Raw genomic sequence first — 12753 nt, 5'->3', positions numbered from 1 at the left:
AGAGAGAGAGAGAGAGAGAGAGAGAGAGAGAGAGAGGCAGAGGGAGAAGCAGGCTCCATGCAGGGAGCCCAATGCGGGAATTGATCCCGGGTCTCCAGGATCACACTCTGGGCTGAAGGCGGCACTAAACCGCTGAGCCACCCAGCTTGCCCTATCTCTGCATTTCTTGCCATAATTACACATTGTAAAGAAACTCAAATGACCAACAAGTTTTATTGCTATTACCTGCTCATAGTAAAATTCACTCCGCACCAGCTCATTTTCCTCCTCATTCAGATCCAAAATCCATTCCACCTCAGCTGCTTTGGGGACTCTCACCACGCCTGAGTATGGAGGACTTTCACTCTTGGGGCTGTCTGGTGCTGAGGAGAGAAGTGTCGTTCAAGTGTCATTCTCTAACCAGCAGTCCACCGTAGCCCCAGCCCGAAAACTGGCGTGAGCTATATGCACTATCTGAGGGCCTCTGTCTCTTCTTGGACCCTTTTATTTCCTTTAGGAGATCTCATTGTGTACCTCAAACTTTCTTCCCCAGGGAAGATCTGAGATGATGGTTACAGCATCAGACAACCCCACTGCTTCACACAAGAAACTCTGAAATGTACAGCCTTTTCAAATGGAGGGCTGAGTCACTGGGTATCCTAAAAACTAACCTCTGTGGGAGGATATGAACCAAACTATTAATAGTGATTGCCAAGGGGGAAGGAGGGAGCATTTGGAGGTAGGATGGAGGTGAAAGGGAATCTAAGAGGAAAAAAAGAAACCACCTACTCAAAGTTAGGGACCAAATTCTCTGGTTGCTGGCTTTCTGAATGCTGGAAGCCAATGAGCCAGTATGGTAGCTTAATAGGATGGTAAACTTTAAGAGAAATAGCATGATAGAAATGACAAGAATGTTTTCTTCTTGACCAACAAGTTGGACTGAGTTGCAACTGATACTTTTAATAAAGGTATCAGTTGCAGCTGAAACACAAAGGAAGACTCCAAGACTTGAGCATATAAATGAAGACACATAGGAATGTGATTCAGCCTTACCTTCTGGTTGTCCTGGATTCTCCTCTGGCACACTGGAAACAGAGAAAGAAAAAAGAAATGCTTGATCCCTTCTCCTCTTTGTTTTGAAGCTGGGATAGTGCATTGACATTTACACGGTTACCCAAGTAAGATGTACCAGGGAACCAATCAAACTCTTCCTGTCACTCACCTGTCAAGCTAATCACTGACCATTTTCTGTCCACCTCTTTAAATGTCCCCATCTTTCTCTCCATCCCTGCCTCAGAGAGGACTCATCACTTATTGCTAGAGCCTTTATAATGGCTTCCCAATTGGTGTCCTAGACTCTGTCAACCTACTCCTTACTTTGCAGCTACAGCAAGTTTTAAAAAAATGCAAATCTGGTCCTGTTATGCTTCTGCTTAAAATTCTTCCATAGCTTCTCAGGGTAAAAGTATTCCACATTTGCAGTTTCAGCAAAGACCTTATGACCTAGCCTAGTTATCTCTTGAGAGCACTGCACTCATGACCTGTGCTCAACTCATAAAAGTCCTCCCCACTCTGTCACTGGCTCTGGTCAACTTCAGTTGGCACCACCAAACACTAAGTCCTGATGCCACAAGTTGGAGGTCAAGTCTAGTGTCTACACAAGAAGCCTGCTGGTCAACCCCAGATCATGCTGCCAAAGAGCAAGCTCCAAGCCTTTGGGCCCAAGTCCTCCTCACTCAACTGTCAGTTTTCTAAGTTTAATGTATGCTAGCTAGAACCTCAGTCTATCAGCTACCTACTCGTACTTCCTCAAAGGACCCACATATTCTCCTGCCCCTACTTTCGCAGTTGTTAATTCTACTTCTGGGCATGCACTGTTTTGGCTTCTTTTCCTAAGTTCTTATACTCTAAGGCTTAGACTAGGTGCCACCCCTCTAAGACACCTTCTGACCATCAGGCTAAGCTGGGTGTCTCTACCACTGCACTCATCTAATGACTTTGTGGTCTGTTACCTGTTTTCCCACTAAAATCGAGGCTCCTTGAGGAAAGGATTATTGCTGAGTAATTGTTGAATGAAAGAATCCCAATTAATACTAACTATTCATTTCCAATCTCAGCAATATGGTATATGGATATTTCTTCTGTTTCCTATCCCAAGAGAGGCAAGTGGTAGGTCAGGGTCACAGAAACTACAATATAAGAATGGAATGTCTTCCTTCCTAGGAGATCAGTAATCATCATGGTAAATAATGACAAAAAATATTCATATTAAAACAAATTTAATAATGCTATTGAGCTACTGAGCAGAATATAAAATCAATTTGTTCGTAGCAAAACATGAAGAATTCAAAGTAATTTGCTTTTGAGGAGTTGCTTTAGCTCATATTCCCAGATGGCCTATGAGCCTAGGTCTCACCCTCCTTTGCTGCTAGAGGTAGTGAGAAAAATTGAGCAACACTAAGCCAGCAAACAGCCTTAATCTGTCTTGCCAGAGGTATAAACAGTTTCTGAAATTTGTTTCTAGGTAAACTGTGTGTAGGAAGGTGTGGGGGCTCTTGTAGTTGTGGATAACAAGCCAGGATGACTAGCTGGATTAAAACTGATGCAAATGATGCTGGAACAGTCAGTGGATGTGAACACATCCCTTTGAGGCCAGCTAAGATGGATGGAAGCAGGAGCAGCAGGAAAACTGGTGAGGTTGTTGGCAACCTAAGATTAATGGCCTCAGTCGGGAACCAAGTGTCCTGATCTCAGAGACAACATCATAGAAGAGCCTTAAGCTCTGTTTCCTCTCTTAGAAGTTTCTCTAATCTAGGTCAAACATTTCGCTATAGAGTTTATGGCATTTCAGTATGAATGTTAAATTAGAACTTGCTGTAATTGTTCCAGACTTGAGATGCTCTCCACAATAAGACACCAAGACCCCCTGACCTCGGGGGAGGGTGGGTGTGCAGAGGTCCACGGAAGTAGTGGCCCCAGTGTAGGACACTCACTCTTTATTGTAGTAACTATAGCACTGGTCACACACACGAGTAGGGCTCTCTCTGCAGCCTTCTACCACCATTTTCTTCGTGGAGCAAGCACTGCACGCTAGCCGGCCACAACGGCGACAATGGTGACGCCTGTTGAACTGAGTATTATTGGGAAGAGAACGAAGAGGGAGGAAGAGAAGGTGAGATTGCAGGAGCTGTGAGTATACCTGTCAACCCACTTATCTTTGGTATTAGCCACCTGCAACTTACTAAGAACACCAGGTGTTTGGGCTTCTACTGAGAAAGAATACCAAGCCCATACCTTTAAGAAGCTGCATTTAAAGGTATGTCTTAGATAGTGGGCAAAGTCCAATGGGCAGTTTTGCAATAGTTCCTGACAAGTTTTACCTGTCTGTGGAGGCAATGTGTGAAGACACAGCAAAAACAGTAGGGAAGAACTGACTTACTCAGCCAATGCAAATCACATGTTTTCACGGCATTGATGATGATGAACAGAAAAAGATGCTTTCACTAGTACTGCCTCATTTCACTGGAAGAGGCTTACATGTTATACCTCCTTCATAGATGAGGGAATGAGACACACAGAAATCAAATCATTGTTGTTCTTGTCAGCCTTGAGCTAATATGCCAGTCAGTACAGTGGTAAGTGTACTTTTGTCATCATAGTTGGTCCTTATAGCCCCATGGGCCAAAAAAATGTATCATCCTTAACTTACAAATGAGCATTTGAGACTGAAAAAGTCATACTGCTAGAAAGAGGCAGATCTAGGATTAGAACTTAGGTCCTATCTCCAGAGACAGTACATACAACCACTACCAGGCCACCTGTCTTATGGTGAAAGAGGAGCTAGACACAAGATCTCCTTGTGTTAGTGATAGTGACTCCTTCTGTTATACCACTCTGCCTCTGTTTAGTCATTTCATGAGAATGGCAAAGATTTTAGAATTTAAAGTTACCCAAAAGTATCTACCACCTGTCTGAATACAGAAAATACACCTTATCAGGTCAAAATTAAACCCAAAGTCTTAGATTTGGTAGTTCTTCTGAAAGTACCAATATTCTCTTGGGGATAGCAGGATAGACTATAAACTCTAGGCTCATGAATTGGTGGTTTCCTTTCACATCCTCTGCAGGCAAAGCTGGAGACCAACACTGCTTACCATGGTGAAACGCTCCCTGCAGCAGACCATGCAGATGCTTGCACTCTCATCAGGCACCCATTGATGCCTGCCAGGGGGTGTTGCTGGGGGGACAAACTCCAGTGGAGTCTGACTTTCTGGGAAGCTCCTCTCCCTTGGACTGGGGGAATGTACAGTGGAGACACCTGGGAGTCAAAGCCAAAGTCAGAGTAAAAGGTGATCAATAGTCCAGCTAATAAATGAAGGAATGAGAAAAATCAGAATTTCACCATGTGTCAAACACCTACTGAAATAACATATCCAGCATAATGGTCATTGATGGCTGACTGAATTATAAAAAGAGAGACACCTGGACACTGTGTGTGTGTCTCCTGATGGAAGGCACACAAGCACCTATCAAATATACTTACCAAAAAATATTAAACCTGAATCAAACAAGCTTCTAGATCTATCAGTGCAGTGGAAATACAGAGGACTGAGACCAAGACTAGAGGGTGGCAATCAGCGAAATCTAGCATATGGGAATCTCTACAGGACAAATAAACTAGATAAATAAAAAAGAGGTAGGGGAACCTATTGATTAAAAGAAACTTGAGAAGTATTTTAGCTAAATGCCATGTGTGGACAGTATTCAGATTTTGGTTCTAGGAAAACCAATTTAAAAAAAAAAAAAACATTAACAAGGGCACCTGGGTGGCTCAGCGGTTGAGCATATGCCTTTGGCTCAGGTCTTGATCCTGGGGTCCTGAGGTCTAGTCCTGCACTGGGCTCCCTGCAGGTAGCCTGCTTCTCCCTCTGCCTATTTCTCTGTCTCTCTCTGTCTCTCTCATGAATGAATAAATAAAAAATCTTAAAAAAAAATTAAAACAGTAGGAAAACATTAACAAGACACTGGGGAAATATGAATACTGACTGGATAGTTAGTAATAATAAAAAATCATTAATTTGTTTTTAGGTATGATGAAGATGTTACAGTTTTGTTTTATAAATTCCTTACCTTTTAAAGATATATAGTGATACATTTATAAACAAAATCATATGATATCTAGGATTTGCTTCAAAATAACCTCGTATGGAACAAGAATGGCCATCATGAGATGGTAATTATTGTAGTTGGGAATACATATGTGGGACTTTATTACACTATTCTACTTTTGTATACTGGAAAATGTCCACAATAAAAAGATTTAAAAAAAATTAAACCAAAGTTGCTCAGGCTGCCATTTGTAGATGCAGGAGGCTGTTTGTAGTTCTGTAAGTCTGAGCCCTTCCCTCAGGTCTACTGGTTATTGTAAAGCATGGCTAATTTTCAAAGTATGGCTGTGAAATGCCACAGTCTTTGCTTATTGGTACCTAAGGAAATTTCTTGTCGACTAGCAGAGCAATGTTGGCAGGTCGCAGAAGAAGAGAACTGAAAAACACAGTGACTCCTGATACCACCTATAGATCTCTTCCTGGAATCCTGCTCCCTTGACTGTTGGCAAAACAAACACTTTCTGAGCTTCTTCTGAGGACTGTAGGCCATTGTGCAAAGGGCCAGGGACTGGGGAAGAGGAGGGGTGGTGGGGAAGAGGAGGGTAGTGAAAAGGGGTGATCAAGACACAGCTGAGTTTTTCAAGGAGCCTGCACGCTATGTAGGTGACAAACATAAATAACGATCTTGCAGCAGAGGGCCAGGATGATCATGAGGACTGAATATACTCTATCCTCTCTATTAGCATCAGTAGTTGTGCATTTGCCCACTCATCAAAATTTACTTGTAACTTCAAAATCAGTATTTGCCGTGCCTTTGTAGATATGGGCAGAGTGATGAATAATTTGATTTGCCTGACATGCAGGTTCTCATCTGAAGATGAACAAGGTGATGTTCTGCTTTCGTATTTCAGCTCTCATACAGAGGTGACCAGAGGATGGAGATGGGAGGGGATAGGGTGGGGTAGGGCAAGAAGCTCTAGCTCTTGGGCTAGCTGGACAGGCCTGAATCCCAAACTCAACAGGTACTCACTAGTGGGTTTGACTCAGGCAAGTCATGTTAACACCTTTATTTTTATTATTTTTTTTTTTTATGATAGTCACAGAGAGAGAGAGAGAGAGGCAGAGACACAGGCAGAGGGAGAAGCAGGCTCCATGCACTGGGAGCCCGATGTGGGATTCGATCCCGGGTCTCCAGGATCGCGCCCTGGGCCAAAGGCAGGCGCCAAACCGCTGCGCCACCCAGGGATCCCCATGTTAACACCTTTAAACCTCTTTTTTCTCTTTGGTAAAATAAAGAAAATAAAATTTATTAAGACGAATTATTTTCAATTTCAATTTCAAAATAAAATCTACTAGGATGAATTGTTTTCAGTTTCAATCTAAGTGACTCACACACACACACACACACACACACACACACACATACACCACATACACACATCTTCCTGATGAGCAATGGTTCAGTATCTGCTAGTTTAGTGTTTGCAGAGTTCTTATAGAAATACTACTGCAAATAATGAAAATTGATTGATAAATTTTCTGGGATATACAAAGCTGGAATAAGCCAAGAAAAAAAATAAAAATGTTGTACTGGAAAAGAAAAAAGAGGCTAAAGAATCAGAAAGTCAGAATAAAGGCAAGTTTGAACTAAACAATGGGTAATTCTCAGAACCTGTTCTTACCAGGAGCAGGAGCAGTAGGAGTAGCAACAGCAGCAGAGAATTCTGCTGATGGTGATCTAGACAAGGTCTCAAGGTCCGAAGCTTGACTGGCTTCCTGGAGGTGAGTCACAGAATCTGTAGAGAGGGAAAATGCTGATAAAATATCATCCTACCATAAGCATCACTCTGCTAGGCATTCAGCTTAAATCTCTGTTGTTTTGCTGATTGTCAGCCCATGATTCTGCCTGGTATAAAAAGCATGGTGGAGGTACTCCCAAGACAACAGCAGGCATGCTTCTTCAACTCCTCAAAAAGCAAACTATGTTTAGACACATGAAGTAGTGAAGTAGCTGCCAAGATTTTACAAAATAAATTTTAAAAATGCCCAGAGAGAAGTACAAGACATTCAAATAATGGCCCTGGAGGGTAGAGAGTAAGAAAAATAAAAAGTTGTCTGGGAATATCAGCCTACATATATCCATTTTCTTCATTCTAAAAGAGACTTAGCTCATGTAGTAGCAGTATCTGATGTGACCCTGTGAGCACTGCACACCCTCAATGCAGAATGACAGTACATAAGAGTCCACTGCACCAAGGCCAAACAGAGACCACTCCCATCATGTTTTGTCTCCCAAATCTTTATGTTTGCACAGTGATAACCTACCAAACTTTAATTTTGGTTAGCCTGCCACTTCCTCCAAGGCCAAGAGCTCTCCTATATAGCAAAGAGTTATCTCTCTAGAGGATATTCCTTTCACTCTTGATCAACTCAAAATAATAAAAGAAGGCATATTACAACTAAGGATGTGGTATGCTGTTTCCTCCACCACATGGAGTCCCCATTAGGATGTTGGCAGTTACCTGATCGTTTCTCCCTCAGAGAGTACGGGAAGTCCAAGGCTTTTCCTGCATATCTGGAAAGCAGTGAGTCAACGTCATCCATGGTGAAGCCAATTTCCTGCCCAGCCAGTAGCTGATGCAGAGTCTGCACAGCTACAGTGGCCCAATCCACTTTCATGTTCATGAGGAGCTGCTCCAGCATGAGGAGGGGGTTAGAGGACAAGTGGGAATAGCTGGCTCGGTGTGGCTCAGGGAGGGTCAGCAGAACCTGTTTGTAGGGTAGATTCACAGAGTAAAGAAAACAGTATACACAATTCAGAAGAAATCCAAGGTTCCTACTGGGAAGGGGAAGGAGATCAGGGACCAAAGGCACATGGCCAACTACTGAAACTGGTTAGGAGTCTTTTAGGAAGCAATCTCTCTATTTCAATCTTTCAGGTGGCAATCAAGAAGTACTTCAGGTACCTATTACCTAGAAGAGAGGTTGGCTAACATTCTCTGTAAGGAGTTAGATAATACATATTTTAGGCTTTTTGGGCCATAAAGTCTCTGTGGCAACTACTCAACTCTGCCAGTGTGATGTGAAAGTAGTCACAGGCCATATATAAGTAAATGAATGCACGAACTTATGTTCCAATAAAACCTTATCTACAAAAGTAGGCTGAGGACTGGATCTGGCCCACAGGTGGCACCTCCAGGTATCGCTGAACACTGCCTGATTCTTACAGCCACCATTCTGTCAGTCTGAGGCTTAATTAGAATGAGCAATATAAGGTGATGTCAGTAGGTTGCCTAAACCTAGCACTTTAGTGTCCTATAGGTAAATGATGTCCTCAACTCCCACAGACTGTTATCACTAGGCTTGAAATATGTTCACTGGCTCTGCTCACTGCCAATTTTCAAGGATTCCCCCATGTAGGAACAGTGCATCCAAAAAAAAAAAAAAAAGTGCATTTTCTTTAGGAACACTTTATGTAGCTGAACTCTTAACAGGTGAGCCAGTACTCATACTGATGGTTCTCCTAGAACTTGTTCTATTTGTGGAATGAGGTCTATACTCATGAAGTGGTAGATATGAGCCAATCAGAATCATCAGAACAGTGTTAGAGGGGGGGATCCCTGGGTGGCTCAGCGGTATGGCGCCTGCCTTTGGCCCAGGGCGTGATCCTGGAGTCGCAGGATCGAGTCCCACGTCAGGCTTCTGGCATGGAGCCTGCTGCTTCTCCTTCCTCCTGTGTCTCTGCCTCTCTCTCTCTCTCTCTATCATAAATAAATTAAAAAAAATAAATCTTAAAAAAAAAAAAAAAGAACAGTGTTAGAGGGCCCCATTTCTCCCTAACCCCGCCCCCCTTCTCTAGATTACTTTTTTCTAGCTTGCAATTTTTTTCTTCTGTTAGTGTCTCCAAGGTTACATATCAAAGGTAAGAACTTCATTACCTAGAGAATTAACTCTTTTTTCTTTAGCACAAACTAGGTTATTAAGTAGTAGTTTGAAATCCTCACCTCAGAATCTTTTCAGAAGATAGCTAGGTCCTGCCCCAAAAGATTCAGTTTTAACTGATCTGGGATAAAGGTCAACAATTTTTTTTTTTAAAGTCCAGGTGATTCTACTACATGGTCAGCATTAAGAACACTGATCAACCGATACCAGGGAAACCACAAAGAGAACTTAAGAGGACCACGTAGAATTCACTTTGGAGGCAAGGCAGGAAGACAATGACAACTCCCAAGGGACTCAGGGGTGGGTTGCTAGGATAAAAGTTTTATATAGCACAGGACAAGAATGGCAGGTGCTTGGAAGAGCCACTGACAGGGTAAGTTCTGAAGTAGAAGCTGGGCCGGTGGTCTCTCCCCCAGACATGCCTTCCCATCACCCCCTTTCCTTCCTGACCTTGGATCCCATGTATAGTGCCTGGATTTCACGGTGTCGGACAGCAGTTAGTTCTCCGTAAAAGTGAGTGGTGAGGTAGGTGGCCAGGAAGTGAGAAGCGGCCAAGCTAGGGTGCTGGTCAAGGGATTGCTCTGTGACTTCAAGGCACATTGTAGGATCAGGAATTCTTTGCAGGAGCTGTTGTAAGAGAAGGGTAGAGGGGAGATGAGGCCCATAAAGAACTCGGTCCAGCCTTGTTTTGTTTGGGATGGAACATTTAGGTTTATTCATTTTGGACTAATCCCTTCTCTGCACTCTTTCTTTCACCATCCCTGAAGCTCCACAAATGATGACTTTGACTAGAGTTTAGCAGAATCCTGGACCCAGCTGACCATCTAGCATGAAAGGCAGGTCTACGCACCTCCTATTGAAGATGACTACAATCATCTTGAGGCCATGAAGGACTCCTGAAGGACATGAAGGGGCAGACCTGAGATTGCAAATGCTTTGCATGATATTTCTCATGAACAAAGCCATCTGGTTTGACTAACCTTTTTGTCTTATCCCAAAAGAAAAATTTCAAGAGATGGAGGCTTACTTGCAGAGCCTTTTCATGATCTCCTCTTTCTAGAAGGTGGAGAAGATGCTTTTGATGTAGGCTGATTAAATGCTCTCTTGGAATGGGGTAGAGGCAGCCCCACTCCTCACACAGCCCATATTCCTAGAAAGAAACATACACGGCTTCAATTCCTTTGACTCACTAGCCTTGTCACACATCCAGTTTTTGCCTGATTTTTCTCAGCAGTCTTGAGTCTGGTAAAGCCCCAGGAAAGTTTGGTTAAGTGCTCTTGGGAACTACACTCTGGGATTAAAGTGGGCTCATAAACTCAAAGGATGACAGTGGCAAGAGAGTTACAAAAATGATCAAAGTAGGTTGATGATTAATGATATCACTTTCCTCTGAGATCTAGCATAAAAAAGAAACATGACATACAGTGACTGGTACTTCCCCAGCCCTGGGGAGATAGTAAGGAAGTGAGGAAGACAGAGAAGATTGTCCAAAAGAGACAATGCCAAATAATGTATAGGGTTGTTGAATCACTATATGTTGTACATTGAAACTAATATAACACTAAATGTCAATTATATTAGAATTTAAATAAATAAATAAAGGGCAAACAGAACACAAAGGAGACAGTGCCTGCTTAGGTCTGATTGTTGCTGTATGAATGTGCGGTCCCAGTGCTTAAAAAGTTGAAAGAATTTTTTAATTAAAAAATTTCCCTATTTTGTAACATTGGCAGTGAAAGCAACATGAAAAAAAAAATTTGGCAGACCAATACCGCATGGGGGAAACAAGCATCCTGGGCATTGGAGTCTATGTCCCTGTTTGCTACTCCCTACCCCCAATTTGTGAACCTTGGATTAAAGTTTCAGAGAATGGAATTCCCAAGGCTTTGTCCAGGTATTTTAATATGGTACCATCTGGAATGTCCTCCCCACAACTCTGCTTGGGACCATCTTTTTCAGGATGCTTCTTTGTTTCTCAGGCTATGTTAGGTGCCCTGCCTGTGCTCCAAACCTGGGTTTACTTCTGTCACTTGATATATCACAATAATCTAGGGATGTGTTTCATTTTACTCCTCTTCCCAAAATGTGAGCCACACAAGGTCAAGGACTAAGCTTAATTATCTTTGCTTCACCACCATCTAGTGCAGTTGCAAATAACAGATGGTTAATAAATGCATGCATGAACATCTGAATGAGCACATCCACATTTTGAACTATGGTATATCAGTTCCTTAAAGAATAAATAAGATTCTATTTAGCACTCAAATGTTCAATAAACATATGAAAAGACATTCAAGGTCATTAGTAATCATGGAAATGTAAATTCAAACAGTAATGAGATACCATCCTATTGGCACAAAGGGAAGAGTTGGACATACCAAATGCTATAAGGATATGGAGCAATAGGAACTGCAAGTGGACTTACTGATCTTAAGAGCAATCTATAATGTTTCAGTAAAGGTGAGGATGCTTATGCCTGATGATTCAGCAATTCCACCACTAGCTCTACATTCTGTACTTTGTATATACAGAGTAGGATGATAGTATAAATGCATCCATTGTATTATTCTCTACACTTATATGTTGGTAAATTTCACACACACAAAAAGATGAAAGAATCCGATGTAGCTACCAAAAAAAATGTGGACTCTGATATATGGAAAGGGGTCTGTACAACCAGGTAAAAAGTTGCAACTCTGAGAAGAGGAAAAAGGGGAATACCACTCAGGAAAATAGTACCTTTGCCTCTAGAATCATGTTCATGACAGTTGATGGGTCCTCAATGCAACAGTTCCTCAGACTCTGCCAATCACACCACACTGGGGTAGCCTGCAAACCTAGAATCTAAGGAAAGATAGGAAGAGCTATCAAACCACATTATCGCTTCACCCTCCACGAACAACTCACTCGAGTTTTCAGGGATGGGCTATCCTAGGTTTCTGTCCCAATGTCAAGCTGTCAAAACCTGCCAGGAGAGCAGAGGAATGAAAGCAAATGAAGCAATGACTTGAGTGAAGCATCCTTAGGGAGGAAAGGCTGAACGGAGAGGCCAGGATTGGGGCCTTTCACTTATGAGAGCAATTCTCAGAGGCTTCTGTGCTTCATAGCTTGTTCAGCCTCCTGGGGTCACTTGTCCCATGCTCCTCCATCTTAAAAACTCTAACTAAGATACTCTTCCAGCTTGAATTCTCAGCGGGATTGCCCTTTAATGCAACATTTTAGCTCTGCAAGAAAAGTGCTGAAGAAGAGTGGAAAGAAAATCTTTCTCACTTGCCATCTTCACTTGCTCTGCTGGGGCTCTGGACTCTTTTTGGTTCCATGTATACATGGAAAAATTAGCATATACTTTATACTTGCTATGTAGCCATACCACCTAAATCTGTCTCCCTGGCCTCTTGATCTTGAGAATAATACATTTCCCCAAATAATCTTTCATTTTGAAACTGTCACTTTCTTTTCTTTTCTTTTCTTTTCTTCTTTTCTTTTCTTTTTTTTTTTTTTAAGATTTTGATTATTTATTCATGAGACAGATAGAGAGAGAGAGAGAGAGAGAGAGAGAGGCAGAGACACAGGCAGAGGGAGAAGCAGGCTCCATGCAGGGAGCCCGAAGTGGGACTCGATCCTAGGTCTCCAGGATCACACCCTGGGCTGAAGGTGGCGCTAAACCACTGAGCCACCCGGCTGCCCAAAACTGTCACTTTCATGCAGCTTTCAAAGTGGCTCT

At 42.5% G+C, this 12753-nt stretch overlaps 1 protein-coding gene across 3 annotated transcripts in view; it reads right to left on the bottom strand.

Annotated features, from left to right (window-relative positions):
• The window catches only part of ZFYVE26 (zinc finger FYVE-type containing 26), a 64694-nt gene that overhangs the window by 19688 nt on the left and 32253 nt on the right, over nt 1–12753 (bottom strand). For all 3 annotated transcript variants that reach the window (XM_041759271.1, XM_041759272.1, XM_041759273.1), the window contains 9 exons: nt 11769–11873; nt 10057–10179; nt 9480–9656; nt 7610–7856; nt 6770–6883; nt 4134–4297; nt 2973–3109; nt 1033–1064; nt 226–362 (listed from right to left, as the gene is read on the bottom strand). In XM_041759271.1, the coding sequence (XP_041615205.1) occupies nt 226–362; nt 1033–1064; nt 2973–3109; nt 4134–4297; nt 6770–6883; nt 7610–7856; nt 9480–9656; nt 10057–10179; nt 11769–11873 (1236 nt within the window). The remainder of the gene's footprint in view (nt 1–225; nt 363–1032; nt 1065–2972; nt 3110–4133; nt 4298–6769; nt 6884–7609; nt 7857–9479; nt 9657–10056; nt 10180–11768; nt 11874–12753) is intronic.

Source organism: Vulpes lagopus, chromosome 6, assembly GCF_018345385.1.
Source record: "Vulpes lagopus strain Blue_001 chromosome 6, ASM1834538v1, whole genome shotgun sequence".
Lineage (NCBI taxonomy): Eukaryota > Metazoa > Chordata > Mammalia > Carnivora > Canidae > Vulpes > Vulpes lagopus.
The sequence above is the reverse complement of the archived record's forward strand: the minus strand, read 5'-3'. Positions and strand labels throughout refer to the sequence as shown.